General features: G+C 50.9%; 2 protein-coding genes across 4 annotated transcripts; both read left to right on the forward strand.

The window, feature by feature from the left end:
* Positions 1–74: 74 nt before the first annotated feature.
* On the forward strand, positions 75–3,378 carry SPINK4 (serine peptidase inhibitor Kazal type 4). The gene is made up of 4 exons (XM_063320588.1): positions 75–266; positions 1,254–1,288; positions 1,619–1,731; positions 3,210–3,378. Exons 1-4 carry the CDS (start codon positions 206–208, stop codon positions 3,262–3,264), a joined length of 264 nt encoding a protein of 87 aa, XP_063176658.1. The 5' UTR covers positions 75–205; the 3' UTR covers positions 3,265–3,378.
* A 7,658-nt stretch (positions 3,379–11,036) lies between these two features.
* Positions 11,037–17,543, forward strand: HEMGN (hemogen). 3 transcript variants are annotated; one of them, XM_063320599.1, is made up of 4 exons: positions 11,037–11,297; positions 15,278–15,371; positions 15,832–16,100; positions 16,934–17,157. In XM_063320599.1, exons 1-4 carry the CDS (start codon positions 11,216–11,218, stop codon positions 17,140–17,142), a joined length of 654 nt encoding a protein of 217 aa, XP_063176669.1. In that variant the 5' UTR covers positions 11,037–11,215; the 3' UTR covers positions 17,143–17,157. The 3 variants fall into 3 exon arrangements, with proteins under 3 accessions (XP_063176669.1, XP_063176670.1, XP_063176668.1); XM_063320600.1 differs by lacking the exons at positions 11,037–11,297; positions 16,934–17,157 and adding exons at positions 12,185–12,412; positions 17,321–17,543; XM_063320598.1 differs by lacking the exon at positions 11,037–11,297 and adding an exon at positions 12,185–12,412.

Raw genomic sequence — 17,543 nt, forward strand, 5'->3', positions numbered from 1 at the left:
GTCAGGTGGCACTGGGGTGGCTTATCAGTTGCATGAGAGCGCCCAAGTGATCCCGCTAGGTGCACAGTCCAGCTGTTCCCAGCACAGATCAAACGTTGCTCAAAATGCTGCTTTTCCCAGCACCACTGAGATAAGTGGGTGCCCCCCCGTATAAAAGCAGCCACGAGTGGAAAGAGGTGCACGAGTGCGTGTGCCTGAACTGACCATGGCTGCGAGGGAGCTGCTGGTGGTGGCGGTGGCTGTGGTGACTCTTGTCACCACCAGCGGTAAGTCCACTCTGCTGCCAGCAGCCGGCTTTTCCATGGTGGGTTGGGAGCCATGGAGGGACAAAAATGGGTGGGAGGGCAGAAAGACCCAGAAACTTTGGTTTGGACAGGAGCTGAGGAGGGTGAGCAAACACAGTGGCAGCGTGGTGGGGAAGAAGGACTGGAGCAAACACGTTGTGCCGTATCAGCAGTTCAGGGCAAGAGTTACCAGCTGGTTTGTCAACTGTATTGCACTCGGGAGAGGGGTGGGATAGGGGACAGCCCACAGCGCGAACGGGAACCAGGGTCTGGGAGGACAGCACATACACTGGGGTGGCAGCTACTGTCATTCCTGCCTCTGTGAAGACCTGCAAGTCTTTGCAGCATATTCATGGGGGAAGAAGCTGTTTGTAGGCTCTGGAAAACCGATGCTACCTAGGTGCACATAGTGGCGGTCCTGCAGGGGCTTGTGTGTGGTCCCACGTGCTCCCAGGACATTCGTGCACCGCACAGAGGGGCTGTGAACTGTTGTTACTGCTCTGCCTGACTGCAGGAAAGGACCCAACTGAATGCAGCTCTCCCTGGGGACGGCTGTTGTCCAGCTGTGCAGCGTCACCCAGCCTCAGCCCTCTGAAGATACCCCGTGTCCCCATGCACCACTGCATGGGTTCACATTTCCTGGGATGTGTTGGATGCTTTGTGGAGCTTCTAGTCCAGGGACTGGAAGAGAGCACTGTCAGGAGAGGGATTACGGGGTGGGAACAGGCATCCCCAGCTTTGTCCCAGCCAGCTCAGCTGCAGATGGAGGCTGTGCACTGTGCTGCTGGGAGGGTGGGGGGTGGCATGCGGCAAACTGATCCACCTGCACGAAATCCACGCAGCTGACCTGCGTCCTGAGTAGGCCCTGCACAGCCCTGCCTTCCTTTTGGTTTGGACATGACCCTCTCTCAATGCCTCATGCTCCTGCCACCAGCCACAGATGGCTCACAGGTCTCCTGTCTGTTTCAGGGGCAGAGCTGAATGAAAAGAATGGCCTGAGAAGGGTAAGAGGCTTCTGTTTTTTTCTTGCTTATGGCTTGAGATGGGATTTAGTGCCTGGTGTGCTTGAGAGAAGGGCTGTTCCCAGCCATCATCCCCAGCCTCATGGATACCAGTGCTCCAGCATCAAACCCTCATCAAAGCCCAGGTTGTGAGTCCCAGTGACGGATGGGGTGGCCTCTCTTCCCTGCTTTCCCACTCGGTGTGCACACCCTGCCCTGTCTGGGACAGAGGGACCCAGGTCACTTGTGGCACTTGCTCCTGCCCGGGTGCTGTGGCAGGAAGAGATGGGTGCTGCTAGCACTGAAATGTGTGCTGCGGTTTCTCCTTTCCAGCCCGTGTGTGGAGACATGGTTGAGCTGCAAGCCTGCCCCCTCCTGCTCTTGCCTGTCTGTGGGTCCGACGGGAATACCTACGCCAATGAATGCCAGCTCTGTGTGCAGAAAATGTAAGCTCATGCCCTTGGCAGGGACCACCAGGAGTCTAATTTTGTCTGTCTGAAACTGTGCGCTTGTGGAATACTGTCATTCAGGCTCCCCCATGCCTGGGGAAAGCCATGGCAGGTGGGAAGTCCATGTGTTCCTGCTAGCAAAGTGGAAGAGGACTTTTTCATGTCAGCTGAGCTGGGCGCTGGGCTGTGAAGCCTGTGAGCTTTACGCTCCTGAGCTGGCTGTGCCTGCAGAGGGGTGCAGGCATGTTCCCAGCTCTTCCCTGCAGGTTCCTGCCCCATCTTTGGCACTATGTTTAGTTACTGTGCAGCTGCAGGCTGCGGCATTTAGCTCATTGTGTTGGCAGGGGGCTAATCCCACAGAAGAGCTGAATATTTATCTAGTGGATCAGCTTGCTAAATCAGACCACCCTGTGGCTTCATGACCAGTAGATCCAAAAAGTGAGATCAGGAGTCCATGGCAGAAGAGGCTCCAACATGAGTGTCTGGCAAGCTGGCAACAAACCAGACACTCCGTAGAGGATGGGCGAAGGTCTCACTGTCCATGCTGCCTGCAATTAGAGAAGGGGGAGTTGAACTTAGATGGGCAAAAAGATCTGCTAGGCATCTAGCCTGGACAGTCAAATAGGACCACTAAGGCCTTCAAAGGGACCTCTGGGAATGCAGATGCCCAGTTATGTGCCTCACGGCTCTTTTGGTAGAACTTCACACCAAAGGTACCACCATAAACTTGAGGATAAGGGCAACAGGAACCTCATGAGAAGCACAAGGGTAGCTTTGGGGCAGCGATTTTATTCAGGTTGGGAAGTGACAGTCTGAGTAGGGGTTCCTGCTAGAAGGGGACCACGGGTGAAGATCAGGTTGAACACAGGTCAGTGGTGCATTTGCATGGCAAATAACACAAACTGTGTGCTGGGCTGCAGGAGGAGAGGGATGACCAGCTTGTCAAGGCAACCTGCAAGGAGGTGCATAGGAGCTGCGTCCAGCTAGTCTGGGAAGGGGAGGCTTGGGGGGATCTAGCAGCAGCCTACGGTTGCAAATGGGATGGACCACACCCTTCTTGGTGGTAGCAGGTGATGCAACACAGGGCAACAGCCACAAGCAGCAGCCCCAGAGGGTACAGGTTGGACACAGGGGAAACCCCTTCCCCAGGAGGGTTGTGCACCAGAGAGGTAGGAGCGGTTTCCATCCTTGGGGGTTGGTTAGGGCTCAGACAGAGCCATGGCCACCATAACCTCACACTGGGGACAGACCTGCTGTGAGCAGGTTGGGTTGGATACCCACCACCAGTGCTGCACAGCCAGGGAGGGGACATCTGTGGGCCAGGATGGCTTGTAGTCACCTCAGCTTTTTAGACAGGAAAATGAGCAAGCCAATTTTATAATAGTCAGCTCTGTCCCACGGGCTGGATGGAAGCCAAAGAATGGCTTAGGGAGTATTTTTTTGAGCTCTTACTCTTTTTTCCTATGTTATTCTAGGAAAACCAGGCAAGACATCCGGATTTTGAAAGACGGGGAGTGTCAAGATATCTGAGCTTTCTGGTGGCTTTCCTGAGCCTAGAAACAGGTGATTAATTGATCCTGTGTTCTCTGTGCTGATTTCACATTTAAGTTAGCAATGGTGAATAATAAAATCACGTGCACAATCTTATTTCAACAGCACTTTTTTATGCAAGGCTGAGGGAAAACAGCACAAGCCAGCTCCCACAAAGGGCTACTAAAAACACACAGTCAAAACATTCATTTCAAATCCATATCACATACCAGGGCTCTGCACTGTGAGTATTATTTCAACCATGTTCCTGTGGGAAAGGCCATGTGGGAGTAGCAAGAAACACACAGATCCTGGTGAAGAAGGTGCTGAACAAGTGCAATTTTTTTTTCTGTTGGAGGCAATTTAGCAAGGGGAAAGTGAAGTTTCTTCAGCGTTGGAGAAGACAACTCCCTGGCTCTGTAAACACCACCACTTCCAGAGCTGATGTAAATTGAAAATAGTAAGATCTGCACTTCTTGTATTCAGCTTTTTATCCAAGAGCCTTTCACAACAGAAAGCAGCCCGGATAACACATGGAAAGAGCCTGAGTGGAGACCTTAAATGCAAGGGACCCTGGATCTCTGCTCCAGCACTTGAGAGCAACCTTCAAACTGAGCTAATTACACAGAAATGCTCTCTGGGAACTGCAGGTTCCCAGCCAGTTGCCAAATTTCAGGTCTAGGTTGCTCCTGGTGTCAGGGCCATCTTTGGGACTGTGCCCTGACACAGTCCCACCAAGGTAGCAGTGTAAGGGTGCACCAGCATTCCTTGGGGTTCCCTCTGCTCTTTCATTTCCCGCTTATACCAGATGGGACAAAAGTCACCCTTCATTAAATACCTGTAATGAGGTTGTACAACTTGGGTATGCAAGGGGCTCCCTTTGTTCGCAGTGGCAGAGATCAGAGGGCACTGGCTGATTCAGGACTTGACCCTGAATTCCGTTCAGTCCTGAACCAGATGTTGTATTCCTACAGAATGACTGGTTGAGATTGCTGATCAGCTTTAGCAAAGCACTGGGTTTCTTTGAACAGTGCTTCAGTGTGCACTGAAACCCTCCAAGGACAGGTCTGTGCTCACCCACAGGGGATCACGCTGCTCTGACTTGCTGCTGTACTCACACGACTCATTTCCAGGCATCTGGGGAAGGGTCCCAGGTACACCATACGGTCAAGAGGGCTCCCTGAAGTCAGTGACCACCCTGCGAGTCTAGGAGCTGTGCCAGCATCATGGCTGCTGTGCCTGGCCAGCTGGTCATGTAATCCATCCCCATTTCCCCTCTTCCAGTTCTGCACCTTCCTGGAACCACCAGGTGAGACACTGCAGCACTGTAACGCACGACAAAGCCACCGCTGATAGATTTAATGCTTGTCCTTGTTTCGGCTGGGAAAGAGTTAATTTTCTTTCTAGTGATTGCTGTGAAAGAAACGTCAGTAATTCCTACAAGTTTCGTTTTTGCTAGATGAAGTTTATGCTTTCCGAGGACTCTTTTCAGCTTCCCACAGAAGCTGAGGATAAGTATAGACACCCCAACGGAATGGCCGATGGAATATTCTGTGCCATAGTTGTCATGCTCAGTACATTAATAGGGGTTCACCGGGGAGAGGGGACGGAATCAGCAATCACTGCTCGGGCATTGCCAATTCACCAGACAGTGAGAGTGACTTGTGTCATTATTATTATAATTATTGTTAGGATTATTGTTGTTTTCCTTTTCTGTTATTGTTTCTATTAAACTGTCTTTAGCTCAACCCACAAGTTTTTTTCCCTTTCCTTTCCCCTCCTTTTTTCCCTCTTCTCCATACCCTTTATGGGATGAAGGGGGAGAACTGCACGCGCAGCTGCATGGTCCTAGCTGCTGGCTGGGGTTAAACCATGACAATGCTGCAGCTGGAAATAGTATTGAGGAGCATCAAGCAGCCACGCTTGGTCAGACGGGGGAATACATCTGACACAGCATCCGCCGTTTTCTGGCCCAGAGGCAGCTGCTGTCATTAAAAGCTTTTCTCTCATTAAAAGCTCCTCCCCAGGCTGAAAAATCCTAGCCTGACTAGCTGCTCAGAGTTGTCCAGAGCTTTGATTGCCCCTGTTCTCCTTCCCTGGACCCTTTCCATTTGTGCGGAGGAGTGGACACAGCTTGCCCACCCGTTTATGGCTGCTGCTCTTACACCATCTACTTATTCGTCCTGGGGCTCTGCAAGCCCACTTGCCCTCTTTCAGTCCTCAGGTGGCCCGGAGACTCAGAGGGAGAGGTGGTTTGGCTGCGTGTTGCTCCCTGCATTTCCAGTCCTTCTGTTCAGACCCTCAGATGGTGTTTCCCCTGCACCACAGGGAAGGGTTTTGGTGGGGTTATCACAATTATGCATTGCTTATCTCCCTCCTGGGGTTTTCTGCCCCTGCCGCTGCCAACCCAGCAGCAGGCAGGATGTATTTGGGCAGCTCTGCCCCAGCTCTCTGACAGGGCTGAGGGGAAGGTTACACCCAGCACAGCATGGTGCTTAACTGGGGGGACACCAGCACCCCAGCCCCATGCAGTGGCTCCAGCCACACAGGCAGAGTGGCTGCAGACCACCACTGCGCATCTCCCGGAGAGCCGTCTCTATTTATTTGCAGACGCCAGGAAAAAACAACACAGACAATTCAGGGGCTCTTCTGAAGAGGGAAACCACAGGCCTCCAACACAACATGGAGTGTTTATTCAGGAACTGCAGAGCTCAAGCACACACTTGCGCGCCAGACCTGCAAGGTCAAAGCGTGGGCAGCCGCAGGACAGGGCCAGCGCTGATTCTGCACACAGCGAATTCAGAGATAATCCTCTTCCCTGGGGACCGTCAGATTTGCCAGTTTATTTCACACGGCTCAAGAGCAAGCGGCAGACTGAGGGGCAATTTAACACCACCACAGACCTCAGGGGCTGGAGCAGGATGGTGCAGAGAGCCTAACTCTGAAGCCTGGCAGATCCATGTCTAGCAAGGTCAAGTGGGACTCAGGAGGCAGCTAGTGGACAGGAGGAGGCCTGCAACGCACTGGTCTGTGTCAGGGCATATGCACACAGATTTGCACTTTTGCGTACAGTTTTGGCTGTAGAATTTATCCACTTCCCACCTTTTCATGTTGCAGCCAAGGCAGGGTGAGGAAGGGATTATCTGCTTTCACAGGCACCATAGTCCGTCACACAGAGCTACTGGTAGTCCTGCTCCCAGAGAAGCGTGCTGCAACCAAGCAAGTTGCTCCCAAACCCGCCTCAAGTCAGGGAGTGAAAGACAAGCCTGAAGATTGCTTCTCTGTCATTGTCATGCAAGACAAAACTGACAGCAGTGTCCCGACATCCTGCTCGAGTGACAGCGGCATAGCTCCCGCAGACGACCTTGTTAATCCCCCAGATAACCTTGGGTGTTCAGGGCTGCGTCCCTGACTGCAGGGAGGGACAGTCAAATCTCTGGATAATAGCAATGCCAGACAGGGGTAAACAGAGATATCTTTGAGGCTTGTAAAGAGCTTTGACTTAGATACGGATCCAAAGCCTGGTGTTTCTGTGTCTGCAGTGACAGCAGTCCCAAGAGTGCCAGGAGACAGGTCCGGTGGCCCTAGGACAAAGCATTCCAAGGGCTTTTGGGTAGTGAAAGCCATGTAGGGGACTGTCACAGTAATATGTACCCAAGGTTGGGGGTGTTCCCCTACTGAGCAGCTCTAGTGACACTCGATGAGTCTGTGACACTGGAGCTGCTCAGGCTGCTGGACACCTGTGTGAGCTCCCCCAGGTCCTCACTTAGGAAACCAGATGCATCAGTGGAGGTGTCCCAGAGCTAGCTGAACTGAAATGTGGAGAGAAAGGGGAAGGAAGCAGCGCCTGGCATACTGTAAAATGTCCATCTGCAACAGTTCATGCAACCGAGGCAGGCCAGAAAGTTTAACTTACTTGCACAAATTCATCCATAGCCAAGGGGATGCAGCTTTGCTCACATCTGCTACAGAGCTCTGCTAGAGAAGGAGAGTTTCCTGCCTTGCTGGTGTTAGTGGGGGACAGGGAGGCAACACTGGGCTCTGAAATGAGCCTGGTGTCCATGGCCTCTCAGTCTCTCCACTCCAGAGCAGAGATTGTGGCGGTGTGCTCTCCCCCTTTCCGCGCTCCGGCTCCTGCTCAAGCCATAACCATCAGTGGGAGTTGTGATGAGTTGCACCTGGACTTTGGAGAATGGCTGCAACACAGCCAAAACACTGTCTGGAGTGGGGACCTAGGTATTTTTTTCCCATGCGAATATGACTATAGGTCAATTATCTTACCCTATAAATAGTGAACAGCCTGAGAGCCCTTTGAGCTCTCCTGCATGGGAGCGTGCTGCACGCCAGGATCTCCCCTTGAGTGGGGACGCTTGCTTAAGGTTCTGCTCCTTGAGACTGAGAGATTCCTTGCCACAACAGATTCTTGATAAGTGACCAACAGCATGCTAAACTCTGAAATCTTAGCTAAGTGATATAAGGGATTGATGGCGCATATATAATCCTTTAGACATAAACCGTTGACTAAGTCTGGTCTAGGACTGGATCCAGCCGCACCTGGACTCCTCTTTAAGAAGGAGTTTAGAAAGCAAGGGTGTCCTTTCTGAACCTTGACTCAATGGGAGGGTCTCCCTGACAACTCAGTCTTACCCTGTCCTCTATGCAGTAAATAATCAAGTGTACCTTGCCATCAAATCTCGTAAAAGACTGTGGCATTTGCTACTAACTTTGTTAAATCACTGTTTTATATTAATAAATATTTCACTACTTCTCTCTTACAAGTGAAGTTAATCACTACGTGCAAGACAAGACACAACTTGAAACTAGGTGGTGGAGTCTGTAATTTCCACGCTGTTACCCCTCACCAGAGCTTTCCCATGGGATAATAAAATAATTTCCTTGGGATTTAAAGTAATTCACACACAAGAGCCAAATCTCTACAGAGATTTTGGTCCTGAGGGATGTAAGCACACACTCTGTAAGATTTTAAAGCCCATTTATTCCATTAAGAATCTCTGAAGACTCTGAGTGCACAGCAACTCTTTCTTTTATAAATGTTCTTTACAAAACTGTTGGTTTCTACCCAGCTGGAAGATGACTGGAATGGAGAAACATTCACAGTACCAGCTCTGCAGTGTCATATGTCAATGTTTTGCTGAGTCAAGAGCAATTTATCAGACCTCACCAGGCTTTGGAGTTACTGAGTAGATGGGGGGGGGGGGTGAGAAGCTTAGTTAGTCACAGCCTGAGCACGCACCCAGTTCTGCACTGAAACACCCAGGCACTTCCCCGTTTCATATCACCTGCAAGCAGCCCAGAATATGTCAAGCTCTTTGTAAGGGTGCTTCCAGATGTGATGTCCCCCTATGGCCAGATATATAGAATCATAGAACAGAACCATTTAGGTTGGAAAAGACCCTTAAGATCATCGAGTCCAACCGTTAATCTAACACTACCAAGTCCACCAATAAACCATGTCCCTAAGTGCCATGTCTACACATATTTTCAATACCCCCAGGGATGGTGCCTCAACTACTTCCCTGGGCAGCCTGTTCCAATGCTTGACAACCCTTCCCGTGAAGAAATTTTTCCTAATATCCAATCTAAACCTTCCCTTGCACAACTTGAGGCTGTTTCTTCTCGTCCTATTGCTCGTTACCTGGGAAAAGAGACTGACACCCACCTCGCTATAACCTCTATGCAGGTAGTTGTAGAGAGCGACAAGGTCTCCCCTCAGACTCCTTTTCTCCACATTAAACAACCCCAGTTCCCTCAGACACTCCTCACAGGACTTGTTCTCTGGACGCATCACCAGCTTCACTGCTCTGCTTTGGACGTGGTCTAGCACCTCAATATCTTTGTTGTAGTGAGGGGACCAAAACTGAACACAGTATTCGAGGTGTGATATGTTTTTGTCCTCCTCAAGCACTGTCTTTGCATGATAGAGCATCCCGCAAGATACAGTTTTCAGGATGTCCGCATGAGGCAGGGTGACCCCAGGACTGTGCAGTATCACACAGTGCTGAACACAGACACCCTCACCAGCATGGGACAGCTTGCCTTCACTTGTGACCGAGAAACTCCTCTGTGAATGACTTGGAAGCCTCACATCTCTTTACGCCATCCACGCTCCTGGCCCACCCTCCTGTATCAGAGCCTTCCCACTATCTTCTCTGCTGCCACCACCCTGTTGCCTCTTTTAGGGCTGTTAGACCTGCCCCACCTCTCTGGAGGTACCATGTAATCTGCAGTGGACACAGGGGAGGAGCCCTAGGGCGAAGTGGTAACTCAAGGGATAAGCAGAAAGGCAGCAAAGATGACCACGGACCCCAGGTTATGTCTTAAGAAACCCTCATGCATGAACTTTCAAACTCTGGAGCTTCCAGAGACCGAGAGACTGAACCTTCAGAGAGCAGAGGATGTACCTTAAAAAAACCAAAAAAGCCTGGCAAAGACTGGAGGCAGGCCAGACCTGCTGACCCCTGAGGTGCTGCTCTGCTCCAGGGCAAGTTTTGTGACTGCACAAGGAGGTGGGATCATCCCTGCAATGATAGGTGGGCATTTCCCAGAGGACATGGGACTTACTGTTGGGTTCTTCTACCAACCTTGGAGCCATTGTGAATTCATTGGGTGGGAGGACGTGTGGTGTTAAGGGCACTAGCACCTCACTAGAGCATAAGTAGTTGAGTATCTCATGGAGAAAAGTGCTGGTAGAAGCTGAATCCCAAATACTCTGGCACTGAGTGTGTTAGAAACTGGCCAAAGTGGTGGCATGTCCCTGGTCCAGCAGAATGTTACACACGGGTGTAATCTTAAACTCTTCTGCGCTATCCCAGAATGAGAAACTCTGAAAGCATTTTGCAGAGGAGACGAGGATTGCCACCTCACCTCACTTCACCTCACATGCAGGAAACTGAGGCAGACTGACCCGGGGGCCCGGCCATGCAGACTGCAGAGCAAGGAGCAGGATGTCAGGATAAAAGCCATTGCACTAAGCAGAAGTTTCCCCTTTGCATCTCTACTGGCCCCAAAGATGGTCCTCGGGAGGCTGAGTGAGCCTGCATGCGGCGCAGGTTGGGGGTTCCAATGGGCAACAGGGAGCTAGGAGCAACCACTAAACGATATCCCCCTGTGGGAGCAAGGAACCAGCTGGGTCTTCCCACTGGTTTTACTGGGGCTGCCCATTGCCGTCCTGCTTCATAAGGTAAGTGCTTTGCTCATAGCCTTGATCCACTGGGTACTGGACCAACGAGTCATTGGGAAGTCCTCAACACACACAGGCCCTTGGGTAGAGTCCTGGTATGGGTTCAGTATTCGGTCTGGATTTCCCAGGAAAGTGATGCAGCCCTTGAACAAGAGACATGAATTTGGCAGTCTCTATCCTTAGGGGTTTCCAGAGCATCTGGTGCCACAGCTGCCCTGACTTCATGCTGTGGACAGTCCTGCTAAGAGGGAGACTGGAACAGAGATGGAGGTCTCTTCTCACCAGGACTCCTAGGGCCGTACGCAAACACCTTTCAAACAGCCTATGTCCCGTTTCAGACCTCACAAGGGTCTTCAAGAATTGAAAACACCTCTCTGCATCTCACTCTGGAAACCAGCAGTGAGGCAGTGTCGCATCCTGCTCTGCCAGGCAGCTTCTCTCTACTATAAAGGAGGGCATTGGAGTCACAGTTTAGCAGCAGCGAGTGCAAATTTCTGATCTGAAGTGGCATTATTTACTGGATAAAAGCACTGACATGTTTTGCAGTCTACACAGTAGATCCCGGGCACAGACTCTCCCAGCTTGCACTCTGATAAGAAGAATATTATTACTCTACTATTGGCCTGGCCAGATAAGATGTTTTGGGCGGGCAGCTTGCACTTTTTAAAAGTTCCCATTATGCTGCACCAGTATCTCCAGATCCCATTCCCAGGATACTAAGCTGCTTTCTCCTTAAAACTGCAAAGAGCAATGGAGAATTTAGGCAAAGACTGCGCTTACTCGGACTCTTCCCCACAGTCATCTGCAGCCCATGAGGAGTACGCTGTACCAGGTAATCACAAGACCACTCCTAACTTGATTTTTCAGAGAGAGAAGAGAGTATTTTTGTCATCAGTGGTTTCTGAAAAAGTGGTTAATAATTACCAGTTTATGCTTGGGGGATGGAGGATGTACATTTAACTGCAAATATATGTGGCTTTTTTCATGTTGTGTTTCAGATCACAAAGGCAGAAGCACCTATAAGGACTTTTCAACTCAGACAAAGTCCCTCAGGCAGCATCAATGTACTGCCTGTTTGTAGACTGGCAATACTGTCTCATTGTTCTCTTAGCTTTATGGCTTTTTTTTTTGGCTTCTTTTTTTCTTTCTCTCTTCATTTCACCTCTGTACCTTTTGTGTCCTCTGCTAAATAATTTTTCGTCAGGATGCAGGTGTTTATGTGTGTGATCTTTCCTGCCTATGGCTACCAGGCAGCTTTGGAGCAGCAGTGCGAGTGCTCCCTTGGACCAGATAAGTGTGAGTGAGGGGTGTTTGCTACCTGTGCAAAGCAATTTGCTTAGGGTGAGTTGGGAAGGAGACTGATTGCAAGCAGCTAAAAATGCTTTTATGTCTCACAATACACTTTGAAAGGGAAAGGAAGTTACCTTGGCTGCAAAGGGGTGTGCAAGGGATTATGTACTTCAGTAGTTAAGCTGATGCCCTGTGCAGATCCTGCTACTGCAACTTGTAACCTCATCTTCCCAGGCAGCTTCCTGCCTTTTGCTGCATGGATGGCACAGTCCTCCCCTGCTGGCTGTGCCCTGCTGCCTCTGATATACTGCTTCATGTCAGGGGACAGCCCCCCATTTGAGGAGCGTCTGCTCAGCTGTACACCATGCAGTCCAAGGGCAGCGTTTTCCACCTCAGAGGCTGACACCTGCTTCTGGTCATGCTGAGATGCCCCTGCCGTGACTGAGAAACTCTGTCACTGTCGTTGCATGCAGCTTTCACATCTGTATGACATCCTGCTGTGCCCCTTCTCTTTGGTCTGCTTAGGCTGGAATTTTTTTTCAGACAGGGTCCGTCTTCTGCATGTCTCTACTGTGCTCAGAGCAAAGGGGACTCCTGGAACTAGCATACAAGAACCGGCAATAAAAGAACAAGAAAACTTACAGGCAACAACAGAAAGTAGGATTATTTTGTATTTTGTGATTGCGATGGTGGCTGTTGTTATTATTAGGCAGCACTTGGAATACCATGCCCAGATTTGGGCAACTCAGCACAGGAAAGACAAAGGCATACTGGGATTAATCCGGTGCAGGGACACCAAGACTGCTAAGGGCTGGAGTGGATCATGTACAAGGACAGGCAGAGGAAACCAGGCTTGTTCAGCCAGGAGAGGAGAAGGCTGAGAAGGACATCACATTGCTGTCATCCTCATTGCAGTCATCCTCTGCCTAACAGGGGTTACAGAGAAGGGAGAGACAGACTCTTTTTAGGGGTGCACAGGGAAAGGACAGGAGGCACCAGGTCCACATTTCAAACGTGACTGGATAGAAAGGAAAAAAAATTAACAGTGAGTATGGTGTGCAGAGAGGCAGGCTTTGCCGTATTCCCAGCTTCTCTGGACAAGGTCCTGGACAGCCGGAACTAATCTTAAAGTTGGCCCTGCTGTGATAAGGACATTGGAACAGAGACCAAAAGAGATCCTTTCCACGCTATGTTTCTGGAGTATTATTATTAATTATCAGAAGCATCTGTGTAAAATCTACTTTGTATGGAGGTTGTCTCCTGCTGTCAGTTTTGCCTTTTTCTGTCCTAGACTATGTTATTTCTTGTGTTTAACAGACATCTGGGAGACAAGAGCTGTAGCCCCAGCTCAGCCTCAGAAGTCCTTCTCACCTTGCCAGTTCTCCCAGCTGGAGAAAGGAATGACAAAATGACTGTTCTTCACTGATTTGACCTTACACTTTAGTGAGAGCTGAGGCTGTTGGAGGAGAAGCCACTGCCCGAGCATTCACACCCTATTCTAGGAGTCACACGCACACCATCCGAGCCTTTAACTGCTCAAACCAGGGTCCCTTCACAGCAGTTGTGGCCAGTGGGCCAACGGGTGCCCCTTCCCACTCCTCACACACACACACTCTTGGGTGCACTCCCTCCTTCTTCAGGCTCGACCGTAGCTTTCCCACATCAGAATCTCAGGTGTCGGATTATATATATAAAAAAATAATTTAATTGAAAGGTACAGCAGCAAGGTCAGCTAGCTGGGTGCCTCCAGAGAGGGACATCAGACAGAAACCCCTGGGTATTTATACCCTTGCAGTTGATACATCCATCCCTCCCGTGTTGTTCACGCATCTTTCAGTCCAGTGGTGTTTTCTGGTCTGGGATCTCCTCATTCCTTATTGGATTCTTTGCCTGGGTCCAGGCAGGCCATTAACTCTTCTTATCTTGGCAAGCTGCCCCTTCTGCTGATGGCAGTAGCCTCCTTGTCTCCTGGTTTGTACCAATCTCAGGGCATTCTTTTAGGTAACTAAGTAGAAGTTGAAAACAAGTTCAACTTATCTAGGTGCAAGTTCACGGCTTGCAGCCTAAGGCTCCAGCAACTTTAGCTACTTATGCTAAGTCAGCTCTACATAAGTAGTGTGTCAATGCGGCCTAGCACTAAACGATTAAGTGATTAATTTTATTTAAACTGAACCACTAATATTCTCTATTCCTTTACATGGCTCTTTGTGGAAGGAGATGGATATGACTACATCTGGAAGATGTGCATTGTGGTTTTGCTTTTTCGTTGAAACTATGAATATCAGCGCTCTTGTGACCTCTTCAGTATATTCACGGGAAGAGTTCTCTCCCCCCCTAGGCCCCGGGGAAGTCGTATTGCTCCTGAACAATGCCCTTTGTCTCAAGGGAGCAGTCTCATGCTACTTGGTCTAAGCCAGGTCTTTATTATCACAGGCAGGAGTCCAAGCTAGAAAATTCAGTGCTGACCAAATCAGAAACCAGAAGATATACTTCCACATCATCAAGGATGTTGTCTGTTAGAACAAAGGCATGAGGGAGGAAGTTCAGTGCTGGCTTCAGTGCAGTTCAGGAATTTATTCACCAAGGTGTAGGTGGCTGAGATGTCTCTGCCTCAGGAAGACACTTGGAGCCCTTTGCAGCCAGTGAAATGGGCACAACTTACCTTGGCCTAAGAAGGCATTGCACAGGGTGACTGGGACTCTGGGGGTGCCCCTTTCTCCTCATGGCTGTAGGCAACCTGCACATCTTGCCTAAATGGTTAAGTTGGCATTGGAATCTTCTCACACGAGTCAGCCTGTCTTCAGCCCTGACATGGCCTTCTTCATAGCTGCAGACCAGCCTAGGGCTGCTTGTGCAGTCTTTGGGACCAGTCTTCTCACCCCCCGCAGTGCATACTAGCCCTGTTCCTGTCTCTGGTTGGGTCACCATCCCGTACAAGGTCCCAGCCTAATACACATGAGCATCTGTGTATGCCCTCTGGCTCAGCCCCTCGCCACCACAGATGTGTTCCTGTGCTGTAGAGCTGCGTGTTCTGCAGGGCAAGGCTTTCTCCGTAGTTAGTTAGACAAGCATCTTAATTGCAGTGGTGACCAGTTGCAGCTATCTTGGGAAAAGGGTAACAATGGAGCAAACAAGAAGAATTATCTTGCAGCCTGTAGTGACAACCGGCCAAGGGATTTCACGGTGTCCTCATGGCATGGGAAGCCTGTCTCATGCTTCCATCAGGCCCCAGGTCCCTACAGTGGTGAGTAGGTTGGACAGGAGCAGGAACAGAAAGAAAACTGCAGCTAGCAGTTTAGAGCAACTTTCAATGCAGGAGCCTGGAGCTTTGGGTGGTGTGTCATCAGATCCTAGCCACTGAGGCTGAGCTGGAAGTACAGTGCCCAAGCAGTTTCATACTGAGACCTGCTTCATGACAAAAAGAGCATGGCCACTCTTGCATCAATGCTTTGTCACCAGGCAGGGGGGATCAGATTGTCCCTTGGCTGGGATGTCATGTTAATACTCAACTTGTCCTTGTAGATGTCATCATCACCCGCCGCTTGAGGGACCGCGAGCAGCTCCGTAAAAGAAAAATGGAAGCCCAGGAGAAAGACTTCATTCAATGGGTTCTGAGGTAAACCTTGCTTATGCTGTGCAGTCATTTTCTTGGTGCAGGTAAGCTGAGCCCAGGCATAGCAGCCCAGCCCCTCTGTCTTTGCACAAGGACAGAGCTGAGCTGGGCCCCATCAGTCTTCATTGGGGAAAGGTGACCTGCAGCCAGCAGGTCTAGGCAGGCATTGGGGGGCAGACATGGATGTGGGGGTGGGTTATGTAGGTGGTGGGTTGGGTGGCAAGCAATCCTCAACCACAACGTGGGGACAGGGAAAAAGTTTGTGCCCAAGTTCCCACTGCCCTGGTGCGGCCACAGGAGGCTGCCATGCTGGGCTAGGGAGGAGGGCTGCAGAAGTGCAGCTTCTGCGGGGACGGGCTGGGTCACAATCACAGCCGGGGGGGCCAGCAAAGTGGCCTTGGGGCGGGAGGGAAAATCCTCCACCCTGCAGCCAGCTTTTCACCCCTATGAAATCCCCTGGCAGCGATCAGAAAAAACGGCAAAGGAGACGCAGAGGAGCCAGGAGAGGAAGGCGCCGCCAGGCAGTGGTGGAGATCAACCCAGAGCTAGAACAAGAGCTGGACCCTGAGGCCAGCTCCCAGGAGGAGGCTGAGCCAGAGCATCCTGAGTCGGCGCCACCTGAGCCAGTGCATCAAGAGCAGTCACCCTTGCTGACCACCCAGGACATGGTCGGTGGAATGCAACTAGGAGTGGTGGAGAGGGAGCTGGCAGACAGGAGCCAGGATTCTGCAGGTGAGGTACCGCAGAGCTGATGGCTCTGTGGGGGCTCGGGGGCCAGTGCAGTGCTGCCTCGTGAGGACCATCAGACAAGGTGGCCCACCTTAGCAATAACTGGCCTGTGGCACCACTAGAGCATGGGTCCCTACCCCACCAAACCTGACTTGGGTAGCCGTGAAAGTGGTGGTGGGATGTTGGGGCCGTGGGGACACATACTGCTCTTCAAGCCATGGGAATTGATAAAAAGCCCGCTACTGTCAGTAGAGTCACTGGCAGAGGGTCTGGGGTCCGTGGTCCTAAATAGTTCCTTGTCCTAAGGACACCTCTGTGGCTCTACCAAGAGCCAGGTTAGGGAAGAGATGCTGTGGGGAGAAGATGCAGTGTCTTGAGGCCAGAGCTGGTCAGGGAGAGACAAAGTCCGGACATGCTCTGTCCGCAGTCCAGCCGCAGACAGACAGTCGGGTGCGGGGGGAGGGAAAAGTGGACACTAGGGCAAGGGGTGGGTGTCTGCAGGGGTGTCTACTGCTTTGAAACCTTTGCCAGGGTTTCATGGATTTTTTTGTGGCTCTGGAGATGTTCGCTGCCACTGTCCTCCTTGCCAGGACTGAGGCAGGGATGGCACTAAGCTGGTCTGAGTGGCAGATTGCCACCTGCGCTCAGGAAATCCATTTGCAGCTAACAGAGCTTGGGCCAGCAGGAGTTGCTCCCAGATCTGGCTTGGGAAGAGGAGAGCACGTTTACTTTAGGGGTCAGTGGGTGCAGCATGCAGGTTGTTTCAAAACCAGGAAAACTCAGGATTTGCTTCAGAGGTGAGCATCCTCTGACCCCCCCCATTACTGCATTTCCAGCAATGTCTGTGCCAGGGGAGAAGAAGAGGCCGCTCACTGCAAGGCATGCAACGCTCTCGTGCCATGGAAAACAACCATTCTGCATCCCCAGGACTGGGGCACTCCACACCAGCCCAGGTCCCAGCCCTGAGATCTTGAAGCGGGCAAGCATCAGGGCTGCATTTATTTTCCTCCTGCCTTTAAACCCAGCTGGGATTTACCCTCTCTAACTCTCCTCTGCAACCCCTGGGACTGCCGTGTCCTTTGAAAAGTAGGCAGGCCACCAGGAGCTACCTAATATCATGGGCAATCACGGGAGCCTGGCCATGGGGGCTTTAGCACAGCATGGAGGGATAACGCACAGGAGCCCCCCAATATTAAATGATCTGTCTCTTACATGACTTGCAGGTGAAGAGGAGGCGCTGAAACCAGCAGAAGCAGAAACACCAGAAGCCTAGAATACTCCTCTGGAAAATGAGTGCCAGGATAACTAATGCAGCACACGCCTTCTATTTTAATCTTTTGGTTTTTTTCTCTAAATGTCGCATCTCCTGCCTGACAAACTCCAACAAGTATTGCAGGGTGATTTTGACCAGCTCCTTCCATGTAAGTAATAAAGCCCAAACTCTCA

The sequence above is a fragment of the Chroicocephalus ridibundus genome, chromosome Z, assembly GCF_963924245.1.
Source record: "Chroicocephalus ridibundus chromosome Z, bChrRid1.1, whole genome shotgun sequence".
NCBI lineage: Eukaryota > Metazoa > Chordata > Aves > Charadriiformes > Laridae > Chroicocephalus > Chroicocephalus ridibundus.